This window comes from Ambystoma mexicanum, chromosome 6q (genome assembly GCF_040938575.1).
Source record: "Ambystoma mexicanum isolate Mex_15411 chromosome 6q, UKY_AmexF1_1, whole genome shotgun sequence".
Taxonomy (NCBI): domain Eukaryota; kingdom Metazoa; phylum Chordata; class Amphibia; order Caudata; family Ambystomatidae; genus Ambystoma; species Ambystoma mexicanum.
The window spans coordinates 983884860-983909167 of record NC_090937.1 but is presented as its reverse complement, the minus strand read 5'-3'; the positions used below and the strand labels follow the sequence as shown (position 1 = coordinate 983909167).

Here is a 24308-nt window from a genome sequence, read left to right as displayed (position 1 = left end):
TCCATTGATGATATTATTGAAGATGATGCTTCAGTAACTCCCTGAAACACAGTAATTGCATTAGTATGGTTTTCTATTTTGTTAAAAAGAACATAAACTTTGTGCAGGCGTCAACGGCTCATCTAAATAGACCTGCACAAATGATCAGTTGTCTAAAATAAATAATGGATATGTAAATATGATTCGATTTGCTCGATCGTTGGAAGTGTCACCACCCAGAGATCTGCATCAACTACTAGGGGTGATGTCCTTGTAGAAGAAGCTCCGTCATCTCCCTGAAACATAGTACTTGCGTTAATAAAGATGGAAGTATAGCGGATGTAATCACGTCATATGATTTCGCTTGATCGAACTGTCAGTATCCATACCTCGAAATGCATAAGAACATCAAGGGACGATGTAACTGCGGTGCACACTTCTGCAAGCTGTTGCGCCGACCCGTAACTGCATGCTCCCCCTTCTTCTTGGACTAATGCTCCATCGACTCCCTGAAACGTAGGACTTTCATTAGTAATGAACACAATATTGAAGAAAGAAGACACATAGGAGGGCGACGACAGAAGGACATATCGATGGCTAAAAACGAAAGAAACATTGTGTGTAACAATCACGCTACAAGAATGCAAGATCTGATGATCTCCATCGATGGAACTGTCCGGAAACGTACCTCGAGCATCTGAGTGACATCAACGGTTGTCGTCAATACGTTGGACTCCTCAGCATCTCCCTGAAAGACAGTACTTGCATTATTTTGGATAACAATAATTATAACTGAAAACAAAGACTAGAGGACGAGTACAAGGGTGTACCATTAAGTAAAATAATTACACGATAAATTAAAACTATTGATTTACATGCCTAAAAAAAGTCAGTGGCAGAATAGCCAAGTAAGATTACCCGATAGGCGCTTGAAGTGGCTGATGACTGCAATAACGACACGGATGGAGAATCTTCCGCCTTCATATTGAGTGGATACATAAATGGGGAAATTATTGTTAGCTAATGCTACACACTACCGCAAGGCCGAGAGATAAATACGTAAACTTGACTCACCAGTGGAGGGATGTGGACGAATAGAGTGGGAATAGCGTTTGAGAGCAATTTTCGCCTCGCTCGCGGTGTGTTCTTCTTTATTAGCAATGATGTGGAGTACATGTCTGAGCTAAAGTGCCTGCTGCAGATGCGGTATCGATCACCCCTCTTGTCCGCAAAGACTTCTAGGACTCTACTTTCAAGCTCAGACGGTGGATATCCGCAATATCGGACCCATTCTCTTATCTGATCTATTGTCTTAGGGAAAACATGCATTATAGTACCTTCAGATTTATTATGGGTCTTCGAAGGGCAACCGCCAATGGAACAGGCAGGCATTGTGGAAAGTTCTGAAAAGTAAAGATCAACAATTCTCTATGAATACCAATGTGTTAAAAAATTAAATGACACATAAAAGGTTCAATGCAAGGTTCGTTTTGGTTCTTGGAACTATACACGTTATTCACATGCGGATAAGTATTTGAATAACTTTAAAAGAATAGAAAAATAATTTGACTAAACTCAGAACATGTGACTAGTTCCTTGCATGTACTGTCTTGAACGAAAAGAAATTGGACGCAAAATGATTATGGTACATGGCCTTACCTTGACGAACAAACAGTTAGATGCAGGGATCAGAGTAGTTTCTTGTCGTAGAACAGGGAGCAGTTCACAGGTTGCAAACTGACGAGTTTCCTCGAAGTGGTCACGGAAGTTCACAGAGACGAAGAGCAGATAACCAGCACCTTCACGGGTTGACTAGCAAAGCGCAAAGAAGTTCTCATTAGAAATATGAAGTGGGTTATAAAGAATTCGAAACAGGGGTGTGTTTGTGAATGAATGACGTGTATATGTCGTGGCATTATGCGGTTTGCAGGGGGCCGTCCAGCGTGAGGGGGGGATGCTTGGCAGGAGACACGTGGTCTGGAGGTAGACATGGGAACAACAACCCATGCTCTATAGACCACTTTGAAGTGTACATGGTCTTTGGCACCTCTTGGCCTTTATCGCTCCCTGACAGCTCCACTTGGCAGCACAAGTACCCCGGTGCGAACTGCCTTTGATAGGGCGGGGGGTGGATTGGGGCGGTGGTCGTGCAGACAAGACACAGGAAGACTCGTGAATGGAGACACACTTATGTGGATTGCAGGGGGGCGTGCAGCGTGAGGGGGGATGCTTGGCAGGAGACACGGGGTCTGGAGGTAGACATGGGAACAACAACCCATGCTCTATAGACCACTTTGAAGTGTACATGGTCTTTGGCACCTCTTGGCCTTTATCGCTCCCTGACAGCTCCACTTGCCAGCACAAGTACCCCGGTGCAAACTGCCTTTGATAGGGCGGGGGGGGTGGATTAGGGCGGTGGTCGTGCAGACAAGACTGGTTTGCCGCAGGGCCTCACCAAGGAGAGGCCATCTAACTGCATGTAAGAGGCAGGCTGCAGGATCTAGTACATGGAAGGCAGGGGGGTGAGTTTATAAATACCTCACCCTCCCAGGAGAATATATGGGTGCAGTTCACCCTGGATGCCTAGGCAGTTAGTCAGCAGCAGGCTGGCCTGTGGTGGCAAGGCGGCACGGGCCAGAGGGGGTCATCTCTGTACCCGGTGCCCAAAAGGATGATTTATTATGATCAACCGTATTGATTATTTACCTATAACCATGTTTTGTATCAATAAAATCCAACGGCCTTTTATTGCCAACGCTTGAACAAAGTGGTGTGGTAAGTATTTTTGGGGGAGGGGGCAAGGCCGGGAGGCTTGATGCCAACCCGCAAAATAACATATGTATGTCTGCTGCATATGGGTTCAACGGTTATGTGGATTGAAGGTGGGCGGCCAGCGTGAGGGAGGATGCTGGCCGGAGACATGTGGTGTGACAAGACAAGGCACAGGAAGACTATTCAATGGAGACACACTAGATTCATTTAAAAAATCAAAACAACCATTGTTAAAATATATGTTGGGTTTTATTTTAGATCTTAATTTCAATTGAACATAAATAATAAACATTACACATTGTAAAGTTCCGGTTGCAGCACATCCAGGGAAAATCCGCGGTATTGTCCACTGTCGCTGGGGAAATGTTGTCTAATGGCAAGTACCGCACAGGCAGGTATTACTCTCCGAATGCGGTGTCCGAGCCTCCCGTGAAGCCACCAAGTGAAGCAACGATAGGCCACCAGCCTGTACCACCTGTGAAAATGAAAGATGCAAACTGTATTAAAATGACAAAACTTTCTTATCACTGTCGATTCAGGTAAAAAAATATCATTCTGCTTTGAAAAAAATTCTATCTAGAAAATGCACAATATGGAACCAATTTACATGCATTCGAATGATATGTAGATGTAATTTTATATGTGGGAGACGGCCATGAAATAGTAGTGGCATCACTGACATCACAACCAGAGTGTACTTACTCGTTACTCGGATTACGCGGACGAACAGTGCCGCGAAGTTCGTGCATAAGCACCATCATCATCCTCAACACGGTCCGTGAGAGGCAGGCTTCCCTGAACTCTGGCAGCTCGGTGATGCATTGCGGACTTGGCTCGCCTTCCGAAATGTAGGCCAAGCACCCGGAATTTTCACGGCAGCAGCAGTTCTCCTCAGTTGGCATTAGCTCGCACCGATTGCACGTGCACCAGGTGGAGACGCCGTCCATGCGACATGGTCCAGGCTCTTCATCCGTTGACTGGTCCTCCCAACTGCCGTCCGAATCCCCATCGTTTTCGCGTGCTTGCCTTTCCAGTAGTTCTTCCTCGGTGTACTCGGGCTCGTACATATACGGCATTATTGTAGCCATTGTGTGGTAAAGAAAGTAAAATAATTTACAGAAATGGTACAGGTGTTCACAAGGCCTAGAAGTGGCGAAGGTAGCTGACCAGAGCACAGAAACGAGTCACAGAATACTCAAAGTAACACAGAGAGAATAATGGAATCGAAAATCTGCTGCTGTGTGTTGTGAAACGGTGTGTTTATACTTATTGAGGAAAGAGACGTCCTGCCATTTCCATGGCGACACGTCATTAGCTGAGGCGCAGCGTTTGTTGACACGAAACGTGCTTTGGCGTTGGGAAATGGACGGTACGCGTCTGCTGATGTCAGGCTCAGGGGCGGGGGATTTGATTTAGTGCCGCAAAAGCAGGTGAGCCAGGGTGATGCGGCAAGTGAGAGGATTATCAGAAAATGGCGGCTGATTTCGAGTGCGTTAATGGACGAAAAGTCGGGTATGGTCCATAGGAAAGTTTTCTACGATCTACCGATTTATGCTTAAAAACACATGGCCGAACCGTAGGGACAATAAAAAAAAAGTCCCGGAACTATCCTTTAAGTTTCCTCATTGCGTCAGTGTCACGGTCCCCGTTCCTGGGCCATGGGTTTGCCGTTCCATTAATCCAGGCTCTCCCGCTAAGCGTTTACAATGCTTTTGGTGGTTGCCATGGCATCTGTATCAACGTCGCAGCCTCACGCGACACATCATTCCCTGTCTACCGTGTGTTTCTGCTGTTACCATGGTTGGGCGAAGCTCGGCTAACGATGGCCACACGCACCTACGTCATCACCCCAGGCATCCGGCACAGAAGCATAAAGAAGCTTGGAATCCATTGGTGAGTGCTTCCGATTGAAGTAAGTTCCACATTCTAGCTCCGTAGTTACCTTTTGATCTTTGCCTTTGTTACCAACCTCTGCCTGGAACCTTGACTTGCCTTTGGATTAGGATTTAAACTGTCTGCTGTTACCGACCTACCTTGTCTTCACGGCTTCTCTTGGGATTTTGTTTGCCTGCTTTTTTCTGATTTACAACTTTGAACATTTCACTTTACAGATTTCCTAAAGACCACTACAGATACTGATTGTTACATTTTCACCTACCTTCCAAACCGAGGGCTGAACTATGGATGCTTTGCTGTTAATTACTGCTCCTGTTTCCCTTAGAGCGCCCTTGTTCCATCTAGGTTTGCAGGTCCATACTAATCATGTTAACCCCTCTCTCCTTTCACTTACCCTACTCTCAGGCAACATTTTCCTGTTCTACCACTCCAATCCAGGAGTCCCATTGTAATAACAACTACAAATTTCTTTTTTGCCACCATTCAACATCTTGTTTTTCAAAGCTCAATTCCCAGCCTATTCAGTTAGTGTCTAAAGTGTAATAGCCTCATTTCTATGGGTTCCAACCACAGTTCTGATCCTAAAACCATCCTTCATTTCTTGCAGCCTGGTGAATACCTGGTGGTATTTTTTGCCCTTCCAAGTAAACCTCCATCCTGTCCTTGCGCCTTTATATGGACAGGATGGTAGTTCTCAGGGAAGGTCGCCCTCTAAGAGGAGGCCCAAGTGGGCTAAGCAACTGGCAACATTACGGATCTTCCCGTTCTGCAAGATCTCTGTCAAAACTCATGCAAGTCGGGAATACAGCAGTCAGGAAGTTAGTCTCCCTACGCTGTGGAGCTTTGCACTCCTCCTTGGTGATGACTTTCAAGGGACTACCACATTTGGGAGAGGTCCACTGGATTCTCCAAAACTCACCTGCGATGGCCCTGAAGCTGTGAAGACTGTTACTAGCTTGTATACTGGCACCCTTGCCCCCTTTCCAGCTGGGCCTAGTACTGAACTCTGCTCAGACGGCAGGAGTTTCCGGTGATGCTGTCAGAGGGTACCTCCTGCAAACTCATCCATGGCTTGTTGTAACCATCACCGGGATGGTTCCCAAGGGTCCATTGAGACGTAGATCAACTGGCTTCATGCTGGCAGGAAAACGTCATGGTGTCCCTCACCCAGGCCAACACGATAACTGGTGCCCAAGGAGCATGCCAGTTTGTCAAGGGATGCTGCATCCAGGTAGCGTCCCTCTTCAAAAGATTACTAGTCGGAGATACTGCACATGGATTCTAGGTCCTCCACAAATTCATACCCAGTGAGTTGGCCACGGCATCCACCTCCAGGTGGTCCAAAGCTCTGGTGCCTCTACCACCAATGGTCCCTCATGGAGCCCCACTTCCCACACATGTCCTGACTGGTATACTACCGACTGGCAAGTCATACCCGTCCTGCTCCTCGGCTCTGTCATAGTCTTGGACGCTGCAGCAACCGTACTCTGTACCTGATAATGCATGGTGGACCCCAACTTTACCTTCTACTTCAACTACTGCAACATAGACCCTTTCAGAATATACAGCCTCATGTCGTTCGCAGGCAACACACGACAGATGCTCTTGACCAATTTCAATCATTGGGGTCCAAGGCTGATTTTAAAGGACTGATCTGAAAACTCATGCCACAAGCTCCTTCATACTGCTGACACTCTTCTTGACTTTCACAACGCCAGTGGCTCCGGCTCCTCAACCTATTCCAGTTCAACGTCTGATTCCTCAGCCGGGTTAGGACCTGCCCTAGTCTCTCTTGCCCACCCAGTCTCTGGATTCTGTTTCTGCCATTTGGTATAAAGATCAATCCACAACCACAGGATCTCATGCCGTACCCAGTCTGACTGCGGGTGAACCAGAAGACAATAGCCTGCAGTTAGCAAAAGCCTCTCATGATGGGATGTTGGCCCTGGCTGAGTTTGAGAGTCCCCACCCTGGAACGAATTGAAACAGAAGTCCAGAGTCTTGCAGAGGTTTGCAGACTTAAAGTAGATCCGGTTTGTCCACCCAAATGTTCTGGCTAAGGCAATCCAACTATAGCTGAAGCCTAACTTCTTACAGCCTACTAATAAGACTTGATGGCTAGTACCAGCATATTTCTTCTGAAAAACATTGCTGGACTCTTCCCACCCTCGGCCACACTAGTAAGTGGTATCTTTGTCATTTATGTAAAAATGTGCCTGGATCCAGTGCTCCTTAATCTTCGGCATCTCTGCTCTGCAAAAGACATGTTTTTGGAGGCTTATGGAGGCTTGTGGCTGCAAGCTCTATTCTAATGCATCTGGTGTTTATTTTTACCAAGAGATGTGGATGCTTTCTTGGTGTCTGGTAATTGGATGTTGTGAAGAGAGATGGGAGACTTTTTTAGGCTTTTTTTCCTAGCAGCAAAACTTTGGGGGCTGATATGCCTGCTTGCCTGAATGCACTCTACTAAGTTCATACTAGTTGTGGGACAGGATTTTGGATCTACCTTTTTGATGGACAGCACCTCTCATTTTGAATGGATTGTGTCCTCCAACGTATTCCACATCTTTGACATGTAATGTCCACAGCTGTGCTGCTTCGGAAGTTTTTCGGCAGAGGGCGTCCTGTGTCAATGTCCCTCGAAGGCCTCTGTCGAGGGAGACGTCACTGGATGTTATAAATAGGACGGACAGTGCCTGTAGCCTCAGTTACGTTTTTTCCACAAACATGTTTGCTTCGAGAACTTGGCGCTCCTCGTGTGTTCTTCGTGGAAATGTTTTCATCTACCCCTCCGACTCTGCGGTCTGGCTTTAAGAATTGCAGGGACTGTAAGTCCATGATGTCGATTATGGACCTGCATCGCATTTGTTTGTGGCGAGAGTCATGATACCGACGACTGCTGGAAGTGCCAGTCGTTGACTGCTAAGGCCTTGCGGGAGCGTAAGGGGAAGTTGCAGGTAGGTCAGGTTTCTAAAAAACCTAGTAAAGTCCAGAAAAGCTGCGAGTGTTTCCACTGACGAATCAAAGGTTGACTCCTCGTTGGAAGGAGTCCCAGGGATCTCGGTCCCAGAGTGGGTCCCACCACTCGTCCTCGTCTCGGCACTCCCGGAAGAGGCATCACTGGTCGCCTTCCCCGTCCTCGTCGGATGATGGCACCGCGAGAAAGTGACTTGTCCTGAAGAATGGGAGGCCTTCAAGGAGAAAATTCTGGCGATTTTCCAATGCCAGGGCGGCACAGTTCCGTCCACGCCTTTGGAAGAAACTGGCAGCGAACGGTATCAGTCCGATGCTTGCGTGCCTTCGGGCCCGGGTCCTCTGCGTGATAAACATTGGGAAACGTCAAGGTCCCGTTCGGACAAGGCTCCAGTTGATTGCCAGAGACGTGCTAGTACCAGGTCTCAGTCTTCGTCCCCCGGCAAACCGCAGAAGTCTGATAAGGACTAGAGGTCGGCGCCGACTCTGTCGGTGCCGTGTCCGTCGAGTACGGCCGTCTGTGCTTTGCCTTCACTCCAGCCCTCGGAGCAGTCAACGCCGAAGCCGTCGACTCCTTCGGGGCCATTTGGCCGGAATTTGCCAGGTGAGGTCCCTGGTACTGTGGATCCTCCAAGAAAGGCTAAATCCAGGGGCAGCCTCTTGTCGACTCCAGGCCCACTCCTGTTCCTAGGCAGGATTTCTTTTAGTCTCTGGATGATATCTATGGGGATTAGGAGAGGTCGGATTTGGAGTTTGAACCTGTTGAGCCTGATGAGGCTCCTGTCTTTTCCGGAGACAGTCGAGAGTTACGTCAGTCATTGCAGGATGCCAGTGGCCTGGACACATTTCCTGAGGTGGAGTTACTGAGTATTTGTCCAGGGTGACTTTACTGATATTTTGGATCAAGGTCCGTCCACTGACCCAGTGTTGCTGTTTCATTTGACTTTGCAAAAAAGGGTGGCGGCTACTTGGCAGACCCCAGAGTCTCTTCCGGCAGTTAACAAGTCGTTAACTAAATAATACTGCCCTTCCAATAGTGACCCCAGCTACCTATCCTCACACCCCACTCCCGAGAGTTTGGTGGTTGAGACGGCTACAGCCACCTCGAGGCAGGCGGTGTACCCTACCATCCCTCCTGATAGGGACGACAAACGCTTCGATGGTTGGGCACGCAAGGGGTTTTCTGCGGGGAGTATGGCACTGAAGTCAGCCAACTCCACTTGTGCCTTGTCAAGATTTTCACACACTCTATGGAATTGTCTCTAGCGGCTGAGCATATTACCGAGGGGGAAGAAAGGGATGGGTTCCTTGTTCTCGTGCAAGATGACCAGGATGCCATGTGTGAATCCCTTCAGTCTGGATTGGACACGGCCGACAGTGTTAGCCAGTCCATGGCTGCGAGCACCGTTATACGCAGGTTTGCATGGTTGCGGAAGTCAGGTTTTGCTCTGGATGTACAGGCCCGTCTTCTGAACATGCCCTTTGATGGCTCGTATTTGTTTGGCAGCAAGGCTGACGAGAGCCTTGAGAGGTTGCAGACCTCAAAAATTGCTGCTAAATCTTTGAGCGCTGCTGTGCGTCAACCTCCACCTTTTCATCCTAGCGAAGAGCAGTGGAGGGGAGGTTCCTTTCGATACTACTCTTTTGGTAGGACGAGAGGAGCCACCAATCAAAGGGTTCAACGTAAAAATACCCATGGTGGTCGGGGAAATAGGGGTGCCAAAGCCGCTCAGGCAGCTGCATCTTTGCCTTCAGGCGCTGCCGCAGCTGCTCCAAAACAGCTAGGAGGCCATGTTCCATTGTTTGCCGGTTGGGGGCACACTGTCTCAGCATCTCGAAGAATGGCGAGCTATTACTTTGGATGCGTGGGTTCTGGATACAATGGCCCACAGCTACTGCCTTCCCTTCCTAAAGCGGCCTCACGACAATCCACCGGGGTCTCTCTTTGAAGCTTCCGGAACCGCTCCTTGTGCAGGAAATCTTGACCCTGCTGGAGAAAGGTGCTATAGAACTGGTACCTGTAGCCGGAGAGGAACAGGGGATGGTATTCCCAATTTTTTTTGATTCCAGAGAGCGACTGGGGATTTAGACCCATCTTGGACTTGCGTTGGTTGGACAAACTCCTCACAAAGGACAAGTTCAAGATGGTCACTCTTTCTCGGGTCCTCCAGGCCCTTTGACTTCAGGATTGGTTGGTGTCTGGACCTACAGGATGCTTACTTTCATGTGCCGATTCATCCAAAGCACAAAAGGTACCTGAGGTTTGTGGCAGACAGCTCGCACTTATTCGGATTTACCTCTACCCGAGGGTCTTCACCAAGCTAATGGTGGTGGCAGCGTATCTCAGGCGACGGGGGGGTGGGGGAGGGGGTGCTGGTGGGAATTCACGTCTACCCCGACCTGGACGACTGGCTGATCCGTGCAAGCTCTCCCGAGCAAGCTTTGGATCATCTCCGCCTACTGGTCGGTGTATGAAAAGAAGTAGTGTGGAACTAAGTTCCCTACTGACCTGCCCCAGCTCTCCAAAAATCCCATTGCCACTTACCCCCACGCACAATACAAACCCCCAAACACATGCACCTGGTGTTTAAGAGAACGTTCAGTGCAGTGCACTTGAAGTGCAAGTTTCAACTGCTTCCTATACTTTTATTTTAAAACAAAACCATTCTGGACGGTTTTGTTTTACTATAAAAGTATAGGAACGGTAAAACTTGAAAAAAAGAGCAGCACCGCTCCCAACCTCTCCTGCTCACTTCGACCACTGTCTGAACCTCACCTGCCGCTCCTTCCACAAGCTGGGCTTCTCCCTCAATTTCAAGAAGTCGCATCTGACACCTTCCCAACAGCTCCAGTACATTGGGGCTGTGTTGGACACGTCGTTGGGAAAGTGCTCACCTCCCTAGGTGAGGGCTCATCGCATTGTACAGATGGTGGACAAATTTCAACATGCCCAGCGTCTTCCGGCCTTCGAATTCTTACGGTTGCTCGGCCTCATGGCATTCTGCATTTTCCTGGTGCCAGAGGCCAGACTGAGGATGAGATCCCTGCAATGGGTTCTCAAAATGCAGTGGTCACAATTCTCAGGCAAGATGTCGGATCCCGGTCAGATTCCACTCTCGGTCTCGCAGGATCTTCTGTGGTGGGCCAGCAAAGGGAATCTGATGAAGGGGGAGCTGTTTTGGCAACCGTGGCTGGAGGTGACAGTAGTGACGGATGCTTCCCTCACAAGATGGAGAGCCCATGCCGACTATCTGACCGCCATTGGTCGTTGGTCTCTGTCGGAGTCCAAACTCCACATCGATCAGTTAGAGCTGAGGGCCATCAGGCTGCTGTCTGTTCTGATCATGACGGACAACACAGTGGCCATGCATTACCTCAACAAAAAAGGGGGGGGTCACTCCCATTGTGCAGAGGGGCAATGCAGCTCTGGTTCTGGGCAATCCAGTAAGGAATATACCTCTCGGCAGTACATCTGGCCAGAGAGGAGAATGCGGTGGCGGACGCTCTGAACAGGCAGAGCAGTCTCTCACGAGTCGGAGCTGACTCGGGAAGTCCTTCTGGAGATCTTCGCCCTTTGGGGAACCCCGCAAGTGGATCTGTTCGCGACCAGTGCCAACTGGAAGTGCGAGAGATTCTGGTCAAGGGAATTTCCTCTGAGAGGAGCCTTAGACGCATTTGTTGTGGATTGCTCATTCCCACTTTACTGTACGCATTTCCTCCGGTCCCCGTCATTCCCCAGGTTCTAAGGAGGTTGCAGAGTTTCGGATCCCACATGGGCCTCATTGTTCCGGATTGGACCAGGAGCATGTGGTACCCAGACCTTCTAGAATTGTCCATCCGTCCTCCACGCGGTCTTCCCCACCGAGAGATGTCTCTCTCTCTCGTGAGGGGGGTGTGGGGTGGGATCAGGGGTTCTCCATCCAGAGGTCAAGACTCTCCACCTTCATGCTTGGTTTCTGAAAGGTTGAGATGTAAGGATTGGCTGGTTATAACCCAGGGGGCACTGGAAGTACAATGTACAGAGTGAAGGCCTAACAGGCTAATGTTTTAACACGGAAAAGGAGGGCAATGAGGAAGTCCCTCCAAACACAGTGAGCAGCGCATGTACAGTGACCAAGGAGATACTGGGTCAGTAAGAAAGACAGAAGGATAGATGGAAAACACCTTCCTGTCCTTGCCTGATTCCAGACGTAGGAAAACTTTACTTAGAAAACGCTGGTGCAACGCTTACAAAAACGGGGACTGTAAAAGAAGGCAAAGAAGCCATTTTTGAAGAAACGTAACAATTGAGAAATTGTTAGACTCCTGTATGTCCCAGGTCACTGAGATCCTTTTAGAGGACTATGGGCAAACATAGGGGGTGTTAAAATTGAGTTTACACCAAGGACTGAGAAACGGAGGACCCATCTGTCTACTCGGGGTCAACCATACTTTAATATCCCGTAGACTGGTCGAGCCATCCCAGGCTAGCTCAAAATTAAGAACTGTTAAGAAGCTCGGGTCAATGCTGCAGTTTGTAACTAATATTTTGCAGAAAGTAATCCCTAGTGGGGGTGAGCTAGATTTCAAGTGAAGACAAAGCCCACATCATCCGTCCTAGAGAGATACTAGATAGTAGGGCGGGATGTAGGACAATTGTAAAAAACATAACCGGTTGTTCATGGTATAGGTAGAGCAAGTTTATGGCCTCCACCATGGACAACCGCTGTCTACCGGTTTCAGTGGTGTGTATTAAGGTGGAACCACTTTCATCAGGACAGTTGTCTAAAAACGAGGATACTTGGTGATTCTCAATCAGTCACCATTGTCTGCCATAGGGTGCATACTTTACCCTGCTTCTTTGCGCCAATGCAGGGAAGTTCAGGAGGAGAACCTATGGAAAACAAGAAAATATATTCCATGGTCACTCCCCAAACACTGCCACAGGCTCAAGTGCTCGGAGACACCAGACAGGATAGGTCTCCCTTACAGGTCAAAGGAACTCGGACATTTCCATTTCACACACTAAAGATCAAGTAAAGTACAAACAGCGAATAGTTCTGCATTGAGAACTGGGTAATGTGCAGAACTATCAGAATATAATGATATCTTATGTCTGTGCTTTCAAATGGTTCATAAATTAAGTGACAAACCTCCACCTGGCAACATGCACACACACACGGACTTGCATACTACAAGCCGTGTACTGACCTTCTGGCTGCAGTGGGTGCGTTCAGCAGTATTAACTGGTAGTTGGCAGATTCTTATTGGTAAATTTGTGAATCCATATCTGGAACAGTGTCACGAACGACTTGCTGTAAAGTAGAGACGAAAAGGGCAGTCACTCATTGTAATCTGTGATAGCCCCAACTTCCCTCCATCTCCTTAATATCATAAGGAGAATCCCCAGCCTGCTATATGCATTTCTATACTGTTGTCACCTGGGGTAGGGGAAAGTTCGTCTGTGTACAGAACGAGGTCAGGCTACTGAGTCATTGAGCTAATGTGCTACAGTCCCGGGAGGATAGCTCCGCGGCAACGTGCTTGCCTTGGAAGCAAGACGACAGAGCAGCACAGGTTCGATCCCTGGGTCCGTGCTTAGAAACCTCTGGGTATTAAGCGCGTTATAAATAACATATCATATCATACTGGCATCCGTACGTTACCCCGACGTATTCCGCACCTTGGTCTTAAAACAGCAGGTCATTCATTTAGGCTAACGGTATCAGCAGCACTTACTTGCTCACACTGGCGCAGTCACGTCTGAATCCACAGCGGTCTGTGGTTGCTGTGTAGGAGTCAGCTAAAGGCTAGTGCGTTGCAGCATCACGTGAAAAGATCACGTGTCGCGTGGACGTGTGGCCCGGAAAAAGGGAAAAACGTGTCTTTGCAATAAGTGGAAAATGCAACACCAGTCTGCTGCAGGCTCCCTCTATTTTGATTGTTGACAAGTAATGTTGTCAGACCCCCTGGATCCCATTGGTGGTAGCTAGGGGTTATTGCCTCTCCATTCCCTTGGTTCCTCCTTCTCCCCCCTCTTAGCTGGGCTCTACTCCACTTTTGCCAGAGGTCAACCACTTGCTAATGGAAGCAATAGAGCCAGTTCGCCAAGACCAGATAGGTTAAGGGTCTTAATCAAGACACGTTTAAGTGCCCAAGGAGTACCAGTCGGGCCGAGGGCAATTCTAGACCTAACCAACAAAAAATTCAAGATCATGCCAGCACAAATCTTTGGAGTTGTTCAAAAGGATGACTGGTTCTGTGCGTTGGATCTCAAAGATGCTGATCCTCCATGGCTCAATTTGGAAACCACACTGGAATATCCTCAGGCTATCCATATGGAAATTCCACTATTAATACATGGTCCTATCCCCTCGGGCTCAATGCAGCACTAAGTTTTCACCAAGCTCATAAATGCATTTGCCACCTTACTTTGTCTCTGGAGGTGGAGGAGACAGGCCGGGGAGGTGGTTTAAATATATTTTGTTTTAAATTGAAGACGTAGCTCGAGAGCAGGGAAGCACTGTACAGGGAATAGGTAGCCAGAATTTGAGTTCACTTCTTTTGACTGTACCATAGTACTGAGTTGTGGTCTGAATGTCGGTCTGTGGGTCCATTGGGATTAGTTCTTAGTCTAGTATTTTTTAAATGGATCTCGATCTGGATGATTGGTTAGTGAGAGCAGCTTCTGGTCAGAAGGCTCTAGCTTCAGCCTAAATACTTGTAGACATCTTGCTGTACCCTGTGTTCTCCATCAATTTCAGGAAATGGACATGTGGGCGAACCCAGAGGCTAACCTTCCTGGGACTTCAAAGCTGTAAATATTTATTCCATTTCCTGACTTTTGGACGCCAGTTTTATGGTGGCACACTTTTGGTGCAAGTGAGCCCCCTCGGTCTGTTGCGGAAACATCTGAGCCTTAAGGCACCATGTGCCTTGTGTGTCCAATGGCATACCTAAAGGTGAGCTGCATATGGTTACATCTAGCAAACTCGTGGAATTGCTCTACATGAAAATAATCTGGTGGCCTTGTAGACCAATCCTCCAAACCTGCCTCAAGGGGTTTTCTGGTGTATGGTGGGGTGCCACCCTGAAGGACCCCAATTATCATGTGCTATGGTTCTCTGACCTGAGGCTGTGCATTGAGGGTCCCAGTCCCTGTTGGATTGTCGCAACCTTCTTCAGCAGCAGTGCAACGTTCTCCATTGCTCCTTTCAATTGATGAACTTAGCCAGTTAGTTCCTGTGGAGTTGGCCCTGGGATACCTTGGCATATCTGCAATACTATCATAATATCTGAAGATAATTGAGGCTACTGTTAACAGTAAAGGGGCAAATGGATTAGATTCTTCCACTGGTCTTGGGATAAGTAGATCAACTCCCTAACTTGTTTGTTGAATAATGTACTCTTTCATATCGCATCTATCGCTATTACTTGGCAGCAATTGAAGCCTACTAGAAAACGTGAGATGCCCTTTTCCTCCTCAAATCCAGTTGTTTGTGTACTTGTGAGGACAGACTTTATCTTCCTGTTCATAGATCTGTCAGCTTTCTGCACAGTGTCTAGATACCGGCTTCAGAGCAGATGCTAGGTTTGGACAAGCAGTCCTCCAAAACCGCTTCCCAAATCACTAGTGGAGCCACCCACCCCTCGTTTTCCATGCAATGAAATCTCCCATTCGTATGGAGGAAAGTGGACAGGTAGTGTTACGTAGCATAGTGACTACTGCACTCCTAGTCAAGTCTCCTTTCCTCCATATGACCCACCCTCCATCACCTTAAATTTACTTGGTGGTAGCTGACCAGTGGACAAAGGACTGAGTGAGGCTGCTTGGTTGAGTAGCCATGGTCTGACATGTCCTAGCTTGCTTCAAATTTAAAGGTGCTTAGTTTTGTGGTGGACAAAAGGCTCCAGCCCATTGCAATTGGGTGAACTCCTATCAGTATGATGGAAAGGAGATTATGGACTAGGAGTGCAACAGTAACTACAGTGAGTAACCTTTTCTCTTTCAAGCCTATCTCTTATTCTGCATTCTGCCTTAGTGTGGAGACCTCTGCCACTTTCACATCACCAGGCCTTTTTACTGTAGCTCATTTAATACCAGGTGATGCAGTTGGTATAACACAAACTAAACTATGACTTAAGGTATGATAGTGGCCTTAACTATTGAGGTTTCATTCCTTTATTCAAAAAATGAAAATGCATGTGTTTTAATTTGTCAATCCTTCAGTGTGATACTTGGATTTTCTTTGTGCATTGATAATTCTCTAATTGGGCATTTTGCAAGGTGCTAAACATGCAGTGTCCTAGAAAAATATAGTTACCGGATTGCATGTTCTGTGTTGTTGCTTTCCTATCTCTCCTGTTGCCCGGCAGAGTAATCTTCTCTGGAAGATAATAAAAAGGTATAAAAAGAATAACGCTCTGAAGTGGGTGAACAGATATTACAATTTAAATTTTATATCTTTCTCTGCCATGTAATGGAGAGGTATGATGGCAGGCTTGCTTCTGTGGCTTGTTAATTAACTGATGGAAATCTTATCCAATTAACTTTTGATCATGTTTTCTGTCTCCTTTTGCATTCTCCTGTTCCTCCTCCCTTTCAGGATGTAGTTTTCCCAGGAGTAGAAGATGTTGTCATCTCTTTCCTGCCCTTGGCCCATATGTTTGAGAGAATTGTGGAGGTAGGCACACCTGTTTCACATTGTGGGTTTTTTGTTCCTTAGTTCCTCTTGTTTCTTACAGAAGTCATTTGTTATGAACTGGAGCGACACACATGTTTCCTATTTGCCCCTTGCACACATGTTTGAACGCCTGGTGCAGGTAAGATGCTTTGAACATTTTTCTTTTTCTTTTCTGGCTGATGGTGTTCCATTTTAATGTTTGTTTGGTTCCAGTTTATCACCCTGTTAGGACAGATTTTCTAAAGTCGTACCAAGACATAAAAACCACATCTGAGGCAGTACATAAGCTCCACTCTTAGTATAAGGGTGTACCACTTGAGAATGTGGGTAGCATGGATGGATAAGCCAGGCTTATCTTAGGAGCGAGAGGGGGCTGTAGCTTGGTACAAAGAAATTGTAGCATACGTATGGTCCAAAGAAATACTGAAACACTATGTATTGTAAAAATAAATGGTTTATTTAAATACATACATTTTTTGTCAAAATGGCCCCAGTCTTCTCTTTTCGCCATTTTTGTGGAAAGGTCCTTCTTGAGACTTACTCTGCACACAAAACCAGATTTGGTCCCTTTGTTCACTTTCTCTTTGCAGGAGTCACAAGTGAAGCCCGCCTCTGGCACCAGGGTGTCTGGGGTGGGCAGGAAGTGAGGGAGGTGCCTGAAACCCCCTGTGCTTAGTCTCCAAGGAGACAGGAATGCACTCTTGGGTGATTGGCTGGCTGGCTGGCTGTCCGGCAAGGACAGCCACCCTGCTGGGTGACTGACAGCTAGGCTGGAATGAATGGGAGAAACCTGCACAAAAGGCAAGGCTTTTTGGCTTGGAAGGCAGAGTTGACCACTGGACGAAGGAGCCGAAGAAGAACTTGAAGAGGACGCCTGCTGCAACTCCTGGACCATTGGTTTGCCCGGTGATTAAGCCCTGCTGCTGTGCTGAAACTTCAAATTCGTATTGACGAAGCCCCTGCAAGGCCAACTTCTCCCCTTAAGTTGGTGGGACCAATCAACTCCTAAGTAAGCCACCTGGACATTCTCTCAGAGCTGGTTGAATTTCCACAGAGTTGCTGCTGGAAACCGTAGAGCCAGGGAGAGAAACGCCAGATTGTGTGCATTGCTTTTAAGCTGGCCAAGAGCTCCAGGAAGAGCCTCCGGACTCCCAGGAAGCAGGACTGACTGAGCCTGAGCCCCCTCAACAGAGTGTGGGACTCCAGAAGCGAGGAAAGCCCATTTCGATGGCCAGGAACCGCAGTGTTGCTATTTGCGGTAGATGTGAGGAGCTGAAACACTGAACAGCCACTGAAAGTGAAGTTTGCGGTTTGTGAGCTGTGGCCGTTGTTAGGGAAAATTCTCTCTTTAGGCTGAATTTCCTAACCTAGTGAGTCCCCCAGCAGCTTTGCTGGATTTCTGGAGTTTGTTTTTTCCTCCTGCCAAGAGTGACTCTTTTTTTCTCCCACTCTTGGACATGATTTATGGTATTCCTTTGACTGGTAATGTGTTTATTGGGCTATGGGGTCCTTTACTCCATAGGGTCTCATGTGTGTTTCCTATGTGTTACACAGCACCCTCCGTGCAGTAACACAGGGGTGTCATAGTGACACCCCACCATAGACTCCATACCCTGGGACTGACTGCTGTCTCCCAGGGCATGTAAAGTCACCTTTGGCTTTACTAGTCCCAAATTATTAACAGAAACCAGTAGAAACCATCATATTGTGGACATACTGGTCGGGGCAATTCGATTGCCCTGGGGTCTGTTAGTCGAGGGGGCACGTCTCCGTCCCCCCTGATCGAGTTTTGGCTGGTGGCAGTGGAAACTACTTTTTATATTCGACCGCGAATATTTTCCTATGGGATTTTCCCATTGTTCGAGGCTACCAACTTTAATTATTTAATTCTCATAGCCTCGAACATACCGCCGGTTTCTTTAATATTAATTCTCCGGTTGGTATTTTTTGCCAAGACTCTATTCTAAAATGGCGTTTGTGTTCTCTTCTGTGACTCCAACCCAAGTCGAGCCCTTTGTTCCACTTTTTGGCGGGCTTCTCCACAGAAGCCTCCAAAAGTGGTGCCACTCTGTCTGGGTACCACGGGGTGTGGGAGGGGGTTTAGGCACCCTGGACTGAGTTACCTTGGTAACTCAAGTCGCACTCTTGTGTGATTGGCCCAAGTGGTGAGCCAGCCGGCTCACCACTTAGCATGTTTGAGTGACAGTTCGGCTGAGTGAATGGGGGTTTTCTGCATAAAAGCAGGGCTTTGGGGACTGGAACTTCAGAAGTCACTACAGGACCTGAGAATCCGACGAGGGAGAAGCTGAGCCGACCTACCACGACGACGCCACCGGTGGAGCCCTGCAGAACCGACTCGCCACTTCCCGACGACGGAAGATCTCCCGGCTGGAGAGGCTTCTTCCCCTGACTGGTGGGCACAACCAGTTTGCCAAGCACCCCGGCGGCCGGATAGCCACTCACCACTGAACCGCGAATCACCGGACCGCTCCTTGTACCTGAGAAACTCTGTGGCTGGTTTCTTCCCTGGCAGTGCAACGGACTCCTGTCTTCCTCCACGACGAGATCCCCTCTTCCCCTGGACGAAGCACCGACTTGCACCCGCTGCCAGGAACAACTGCCCCCGCTGGAGCGTTCTCACCACTTTAAGGTACCGTGTCCGCCAGGCCTCCCTTTCTAAAGATTGCTACAAGGTAATAATAACCCCTTAACCTTCTGGACTGGGCTGGCCGCCTTGACCCTCTAACTGGTCCCTTTCTTTGGTCCAACTCCTTTTTGAACCTTTAAGACTTGTGCACTGCAACCGTGTGACCCTGGACACATTTCGTTTGGATCCTCTGAAAGTGGATCTGGCCTCTTTAACTCTAACTTCACGGTTTTACTTTGCTTTCCTCTCTTGTTATGTTCTGGTAAAAGTGTTGGGATCTGTTTCAACTTGTTCTCTGCTTTTCTCTCCCTTTTTAAAAAGAATTATTAGAGTGCCATCTACGTTAAGCGCTTACCGCTGTCTGAAAATAAGTGGGGCTTTATTTAAGACTGGTCTAATATTCTTTTAAGGGAGTATATCTTTTAGTGACCGTGTTTTTGAATTGCTTACTATTAGTGCCTGTGTTTTTTCTAGATGTGGTTTTAAATAAATAATTATCTATTTTACACCAAGCCCTGGTCAGTGTTTACTTGTTCTACTGTGTCCTCTTGACCTATTGTGAATAGTCTGTATACTGCCTAACTCTTCTTGAGGGAAGTCTGACTGCTCAGCCACAGCTACCAAGTGAATCTGTGTGGTACAGACTGCTACCAAGTGGGTTTACTGCCAAACACCTGTAGTCCTAAATCTTTTGCAGTGGTCCCAGAGGGAACTGCACAGGTTTCTGCCTAACAGCCGTCCCAGTGCAGTAGTCCTCAGAAGTCCTCCCTCTTGTCCCCACGACTGAGGCCCAGGAACAGTGAGATCTGCAGAGCTGCTCAGGAACAGAAGTCATCTGCTGCACTTTTTCTTCAATGCAAAGGTACTGTAAAAGTCTGAGAGAACTTACCTCTTATTGTAGAGTTGCTTGCATCTTCTACTACTCAAAAGCTTAACAGCTTGTGGCCCTACATTGATTGATCATTTTTCTTCTAAGACTTCTAAAACATTGTGCAAGGACGTTTCTACTTGCCCATAAAGAAGTGCTTCAGCTCATAAAGACTTTTGCCCATTGACTTTGGCCTAGCCTGTTTCATTGAATGACTTATTGGGGGATCTGAAAGTATTTGCCTGCTTAAGAATATTTGTGGTCTCTTGTATGTTCCAATAACCTTTTCCTTTGACTTACTCTGAATTGATTCTAAATGCAACGGTGATATATTAATGTCCCCAGCACCCTCGTTACTGAAGTCGCCTGAGGGTGTAGGCTGCGTCTCTGGGCCATCCCAAAAGGGTACTTACTGATTTAGAAACTAAAACTAAGAGTGTATAGTTTTTGAAGTGTAGTTTGGTGTTGCTTTTTATATTGCTCCCTTTTGAAGAAGGCTTATTCTAACTGACTGCTAAATAAATATTTGTTTATGCAAGAAACCTGGAGTGTAAGTGTTTATTTGAATACTTGTCACTGTGATTCTCTGTATAACTCCCCTACAGCTCACATTGACCCATCTTGAGATAAGCCTGGCTGCTCAACACGTTACCAAACTGTGTAGTACAAACGTATACCAAAGGTTGGGTTTTCTATTACCTGTAGTCGGGGTTGTTGTAGTGCACCCAAAGGGTACTGCATTCAATACTTGCCTAACAAATAGCAGCACATTACATTTCAGAATGTGGAACACTATTCTAAGTAAATAAAGCAACTTGTATACTTTTACATGTGACTGCTTAACAAGTGTCTTGCGCCCACAATTGTTACAGGAAAATGACAGTTGCACTGTTTAACTAGTAGTGGCTTGCACTAGCAATTGTTAGTTAACAACACTGACGGGTAAGTACTTTTATCTTGTTACAATTACCAGACAGAATTCTTATCAAGGTCTTACCCTAGTCTATAGCATGAGTTTTTTCAGAGGCATAAGAGGGACCCTAGTGGTCTAGGAGCCAGCTGTAGGCAGGTCAGGATAGGGTTCAGTTGCAGGAAAGTCAGAGTTGCAGAGGATATCTTCTTTAACAAGTAAGTATTAGCTTCAGAGTTAGTTAAAAGAGTCCAGGGCCTTCAGAGAAGGCTCCCTATATGCATAACAGCATTGGGCCTGGGCAAGTGGTATGGGCAAACTCCCAGCCACACAAATCACCCCTGCAGCCTCACAGGATGCACACAATACTTAAGGTATTACCCAATTGACAACACAGTAGAGCTTCGGAGTGGATGCCTTCGGATGCAACCGCACAGTACCCGGTCCGTGGATTCTTCGTCTGGAGAAGAAAGAACTGGACACTGGATTGGAACTTGCAGCAGCCAGATGAAGATTGAAGATTGCTAGTTGGATTCTCTTCACACTCTCGGTCCTGCACTCTGGTGAGGAGGGATTCAAATTGTCTCTGGAGGTCCAGCGGGAGTCCACCAAAGTTTCAGCGAGGTTCGGACTTCCGAAGACCATGCAATGCACTCAGGCTCGGGGAGCCAGGGTATTGACGGTTTACAGCCCAGCAAGGTCGCAGCAGGTTTCGGGATTGGCTCAAAATGCATGTAGTCTTGATAGGGGATCGCATTTGGGACCCCCAGGTCCATTGGAAGGAAGGGTGGCATCCGGCTCTGCAGGCGCTCGAAATCGCTACAGATGTCGTCTCTGGATCTTCCTCTTTGTATTCCAATGGTCGACTGGTCAGCAGTTTCCAGGTTCATAGTATTTATCAGAACTACAGCACAACTTCGAGACTCGCTCCCTGACGTTTACAGAAAGCGGCGGTATGGCTGTCCAATCAGGACAGCCAGCCCCCCTGTGGGACTTGGTTTCTTTTAGGCAAGGTGAAAGACCAAGGACTAGAGTTTTGGACTCCTCCCTCGCTTCCTGCCTTCTCAGACACATTGGAGCCTTGGCAGGGAATACAAGGATTCCTGGTGAAGACACAACTTCAATCGAGATCGTTCCCATCTAGAATGATGGGGGAAGACCTCCGAAGCAAGGAAATATAGCGAAAAAGGAGCCCACCCTTCTGAGCATTAAAAAGTCACTAAGGTAATACCACTGCCACCAGCCATTCAAGTTAACTTGTAATTGTTACATGCATTTTACCAGGTAAGTAAGAAAGGGGATACAAGGACTCCACATAAGGTGGGGTGTGCTGGCTCACTATATAAAAATGTAAAGGGGATGAAAATCCCACTTTACTTCTCGGGAACAGTAGTTCACTGATGAAATAATAAAAAGGAAGCCACTGCATTTAAAATGTTGTGTGCTGCCATAATACATTAGCTAGTCCAAAGTTATAGGAAACTATAATCCAATCCTACACTATGGAGAGACATAAAAAGGTGACCCATAAAGAGTAAAGGACTTGGTGTGAGGGGGAAAAGGATCCCCACTCAGCTAGGGACAGGGTAAAATAATTACCAAGTCCAAGCCAAAGGTTCTGGGTTTGACACAGGTCAGGAATATTTATCATAAATATGAAAATCTTACCTAACACATACCACTGTTTAGATTCTTCATGCGAGGCTCTGCCTGTCATTATGTAAACTCAACCCAGGAATGCATCTCTTGGAGGGTAGCACTTTGCAGGGCAACTTCTACACATTTGAAAGTGTGGTCTGAGCAGATTAGGTTTTATATTTTGGTTTTCACCTTTAACCCACTTTGTCATCTTACTTTCTCTAGACTGCATCACATACATCAGGCTGTAAAAGTCACCATTTGGTTGCCCATAGTGGATAAATCTGCTGTACTGTCTTGTCCATCTCCCGCAATGGGTTTGTGGCACTATGTGAGGAAATGGTTGTCCTGTTACACAAAGGTGAAGCTGTTGGACATGCTCCCAAATAAGCTGGGGTTATAGACACCTGGGTTAGGGAGGAGAGGGAACGGCCCTAAGATCCACATTTTAATAAACACTCGAGTGTCTCCAAAACAGAATGTTTTGTCTGGCCCATCTGTGACACTGGCTACTGGAATTACAGACTGAGCATGGCTTCTGGAGGTACAAAACGGCTATAACTTGTGCAGTCACCATCTTAAGGTACAGCCAACCCACAAATCATAACTGGCTAACTATGGATAATAGCCCAGGAGGCGGAAAAAAGGTACCTAAGCAGTAGACCATATCTGGGGGTCTGTTCGGTTGGATTTTCAGAATCTGCACTATAGACAGACTGACAGTCCACCCTATTCTGGAAAACCGTAAAATACTAATGTCTACACTATTAAGGTAGTGTGACAGAGCAGTAAGGCTTGGGCGGTGTGAGAGTGACGATGGGATCAATTAAGCACACAGAGCCCTCTTAATAATTTAAGTTGGGAAGAATGTATAGAGGTATTTATATTTAAGATGCATTTCTTGATCTGTCCTGGTGGGCCGATTTTAGGAGGCCACCCTAGTTATAGTGAACAGGAAACTCTTGAGTGGTTAACCAAAACCCAATCGAGGTAGCAATGGAGAGCAGTCGAGCCTTATTCTCAGGCGAGTGAGTGGGGTCATTAGCCCTCAATGAGTCCACACATTATGGCACACAATTGAATTTAGACAGTCAAGTATAAAAATAGTTTATTATAAGCCTTCTGAACACACTGGAAAACAAATCCAACTGGTATTTCAACACTTGATACAAATGTATACATTCACCATAGCTTCAGGTATACATCAAATAACTTAGCAAAGCTGGTAAGTATTTCAGATGCAGTAATTGATGGAATCAGAACACAAGGTAATAGTCTGACTTAAGTCCAGGAACTTAAGAACCCTAAAATGAATGTGACTTTTTCTTCCCAAAAGTCACAGGAGCCACAAGAATGGTGTCTCTGTAGCTAGGTTTCAATAGGCTTGGCGATCGTTTTAAAGTGCTACAACAATTTTACCAGAGGTAGGTGTTTACCTTTCTCCCATGCCCAAGCATGACCCAGAGACAGTATACCTTACCCTGGTTCAACAACCAAAGGTAAGTAAGGAGGGACTGATCAGGCAGCAGTGAGTGGTGCAAAGGTGCAAAGAATGTATTCCTGGCCAAGGGTTGGATTGGGGGAGGCGGATGTTTATTCTAGTTTTCTTTTTTAGCGGTATATTTATAGAATTTGTTCAATGTCTCAAAGGCGAAAAAGAACCAAATAAAATGACCAACAATTGGGAAGAGGTGTAGCAGAAGAGTAGCGACATAAATATAATCATTTCTGGTGTGCGCACAATTAGAGGGGCAAGAGAAAAGGAAATGCACCCAAACATTGAAAGGGGGTGTCAAAGTCTCTTGTAGCTTTTCAAAATAGATACGCTCAAGGGTCCGGTGCTCACCAACCGAAACCCATAAAATAGACCCTCAGGATAGCCTCCATCTGTAATGTCTCTTATTTACAGCAAGGAAAATGATTTCCATTGGTGGGGGATCCACAGGCTAGAGTTGTTCGAAG

The 24308-nt window shown here is 47.0% G+C and overlaps 1 protein-coding gene across 6 annotated transcripts in view; it reads left to right on the top strand.

Moving 5' to 3' along the window:
• Window positions 1-24308, top strand: part of ACSL1 (acyl-CoA synthetase long chain family member 1) — an 877045-nt gene that overhangs the window by 508719 nt on the left and 344018 nt on the right. For 4 of the 6 annotated variants that reach the window (XM_069631500.1, XM_069631503.1, XM_069631502.1 and 1 more), the window contains one exon: window positions 16206-16283. In XM_069631500.1, the coding sequence (XP_069487601.1) occupies window positions 16206-16283 (78 nt within the window). Of the gene's footprint in view, window positions 1-16205; window positions 16284-16344; window positions 16423-24308 lie in introns of all 6 variants that reach the window. The other 2 variants (XM_069631504.1, XM_069631505.1) reach the window with 1 other exon arrangement.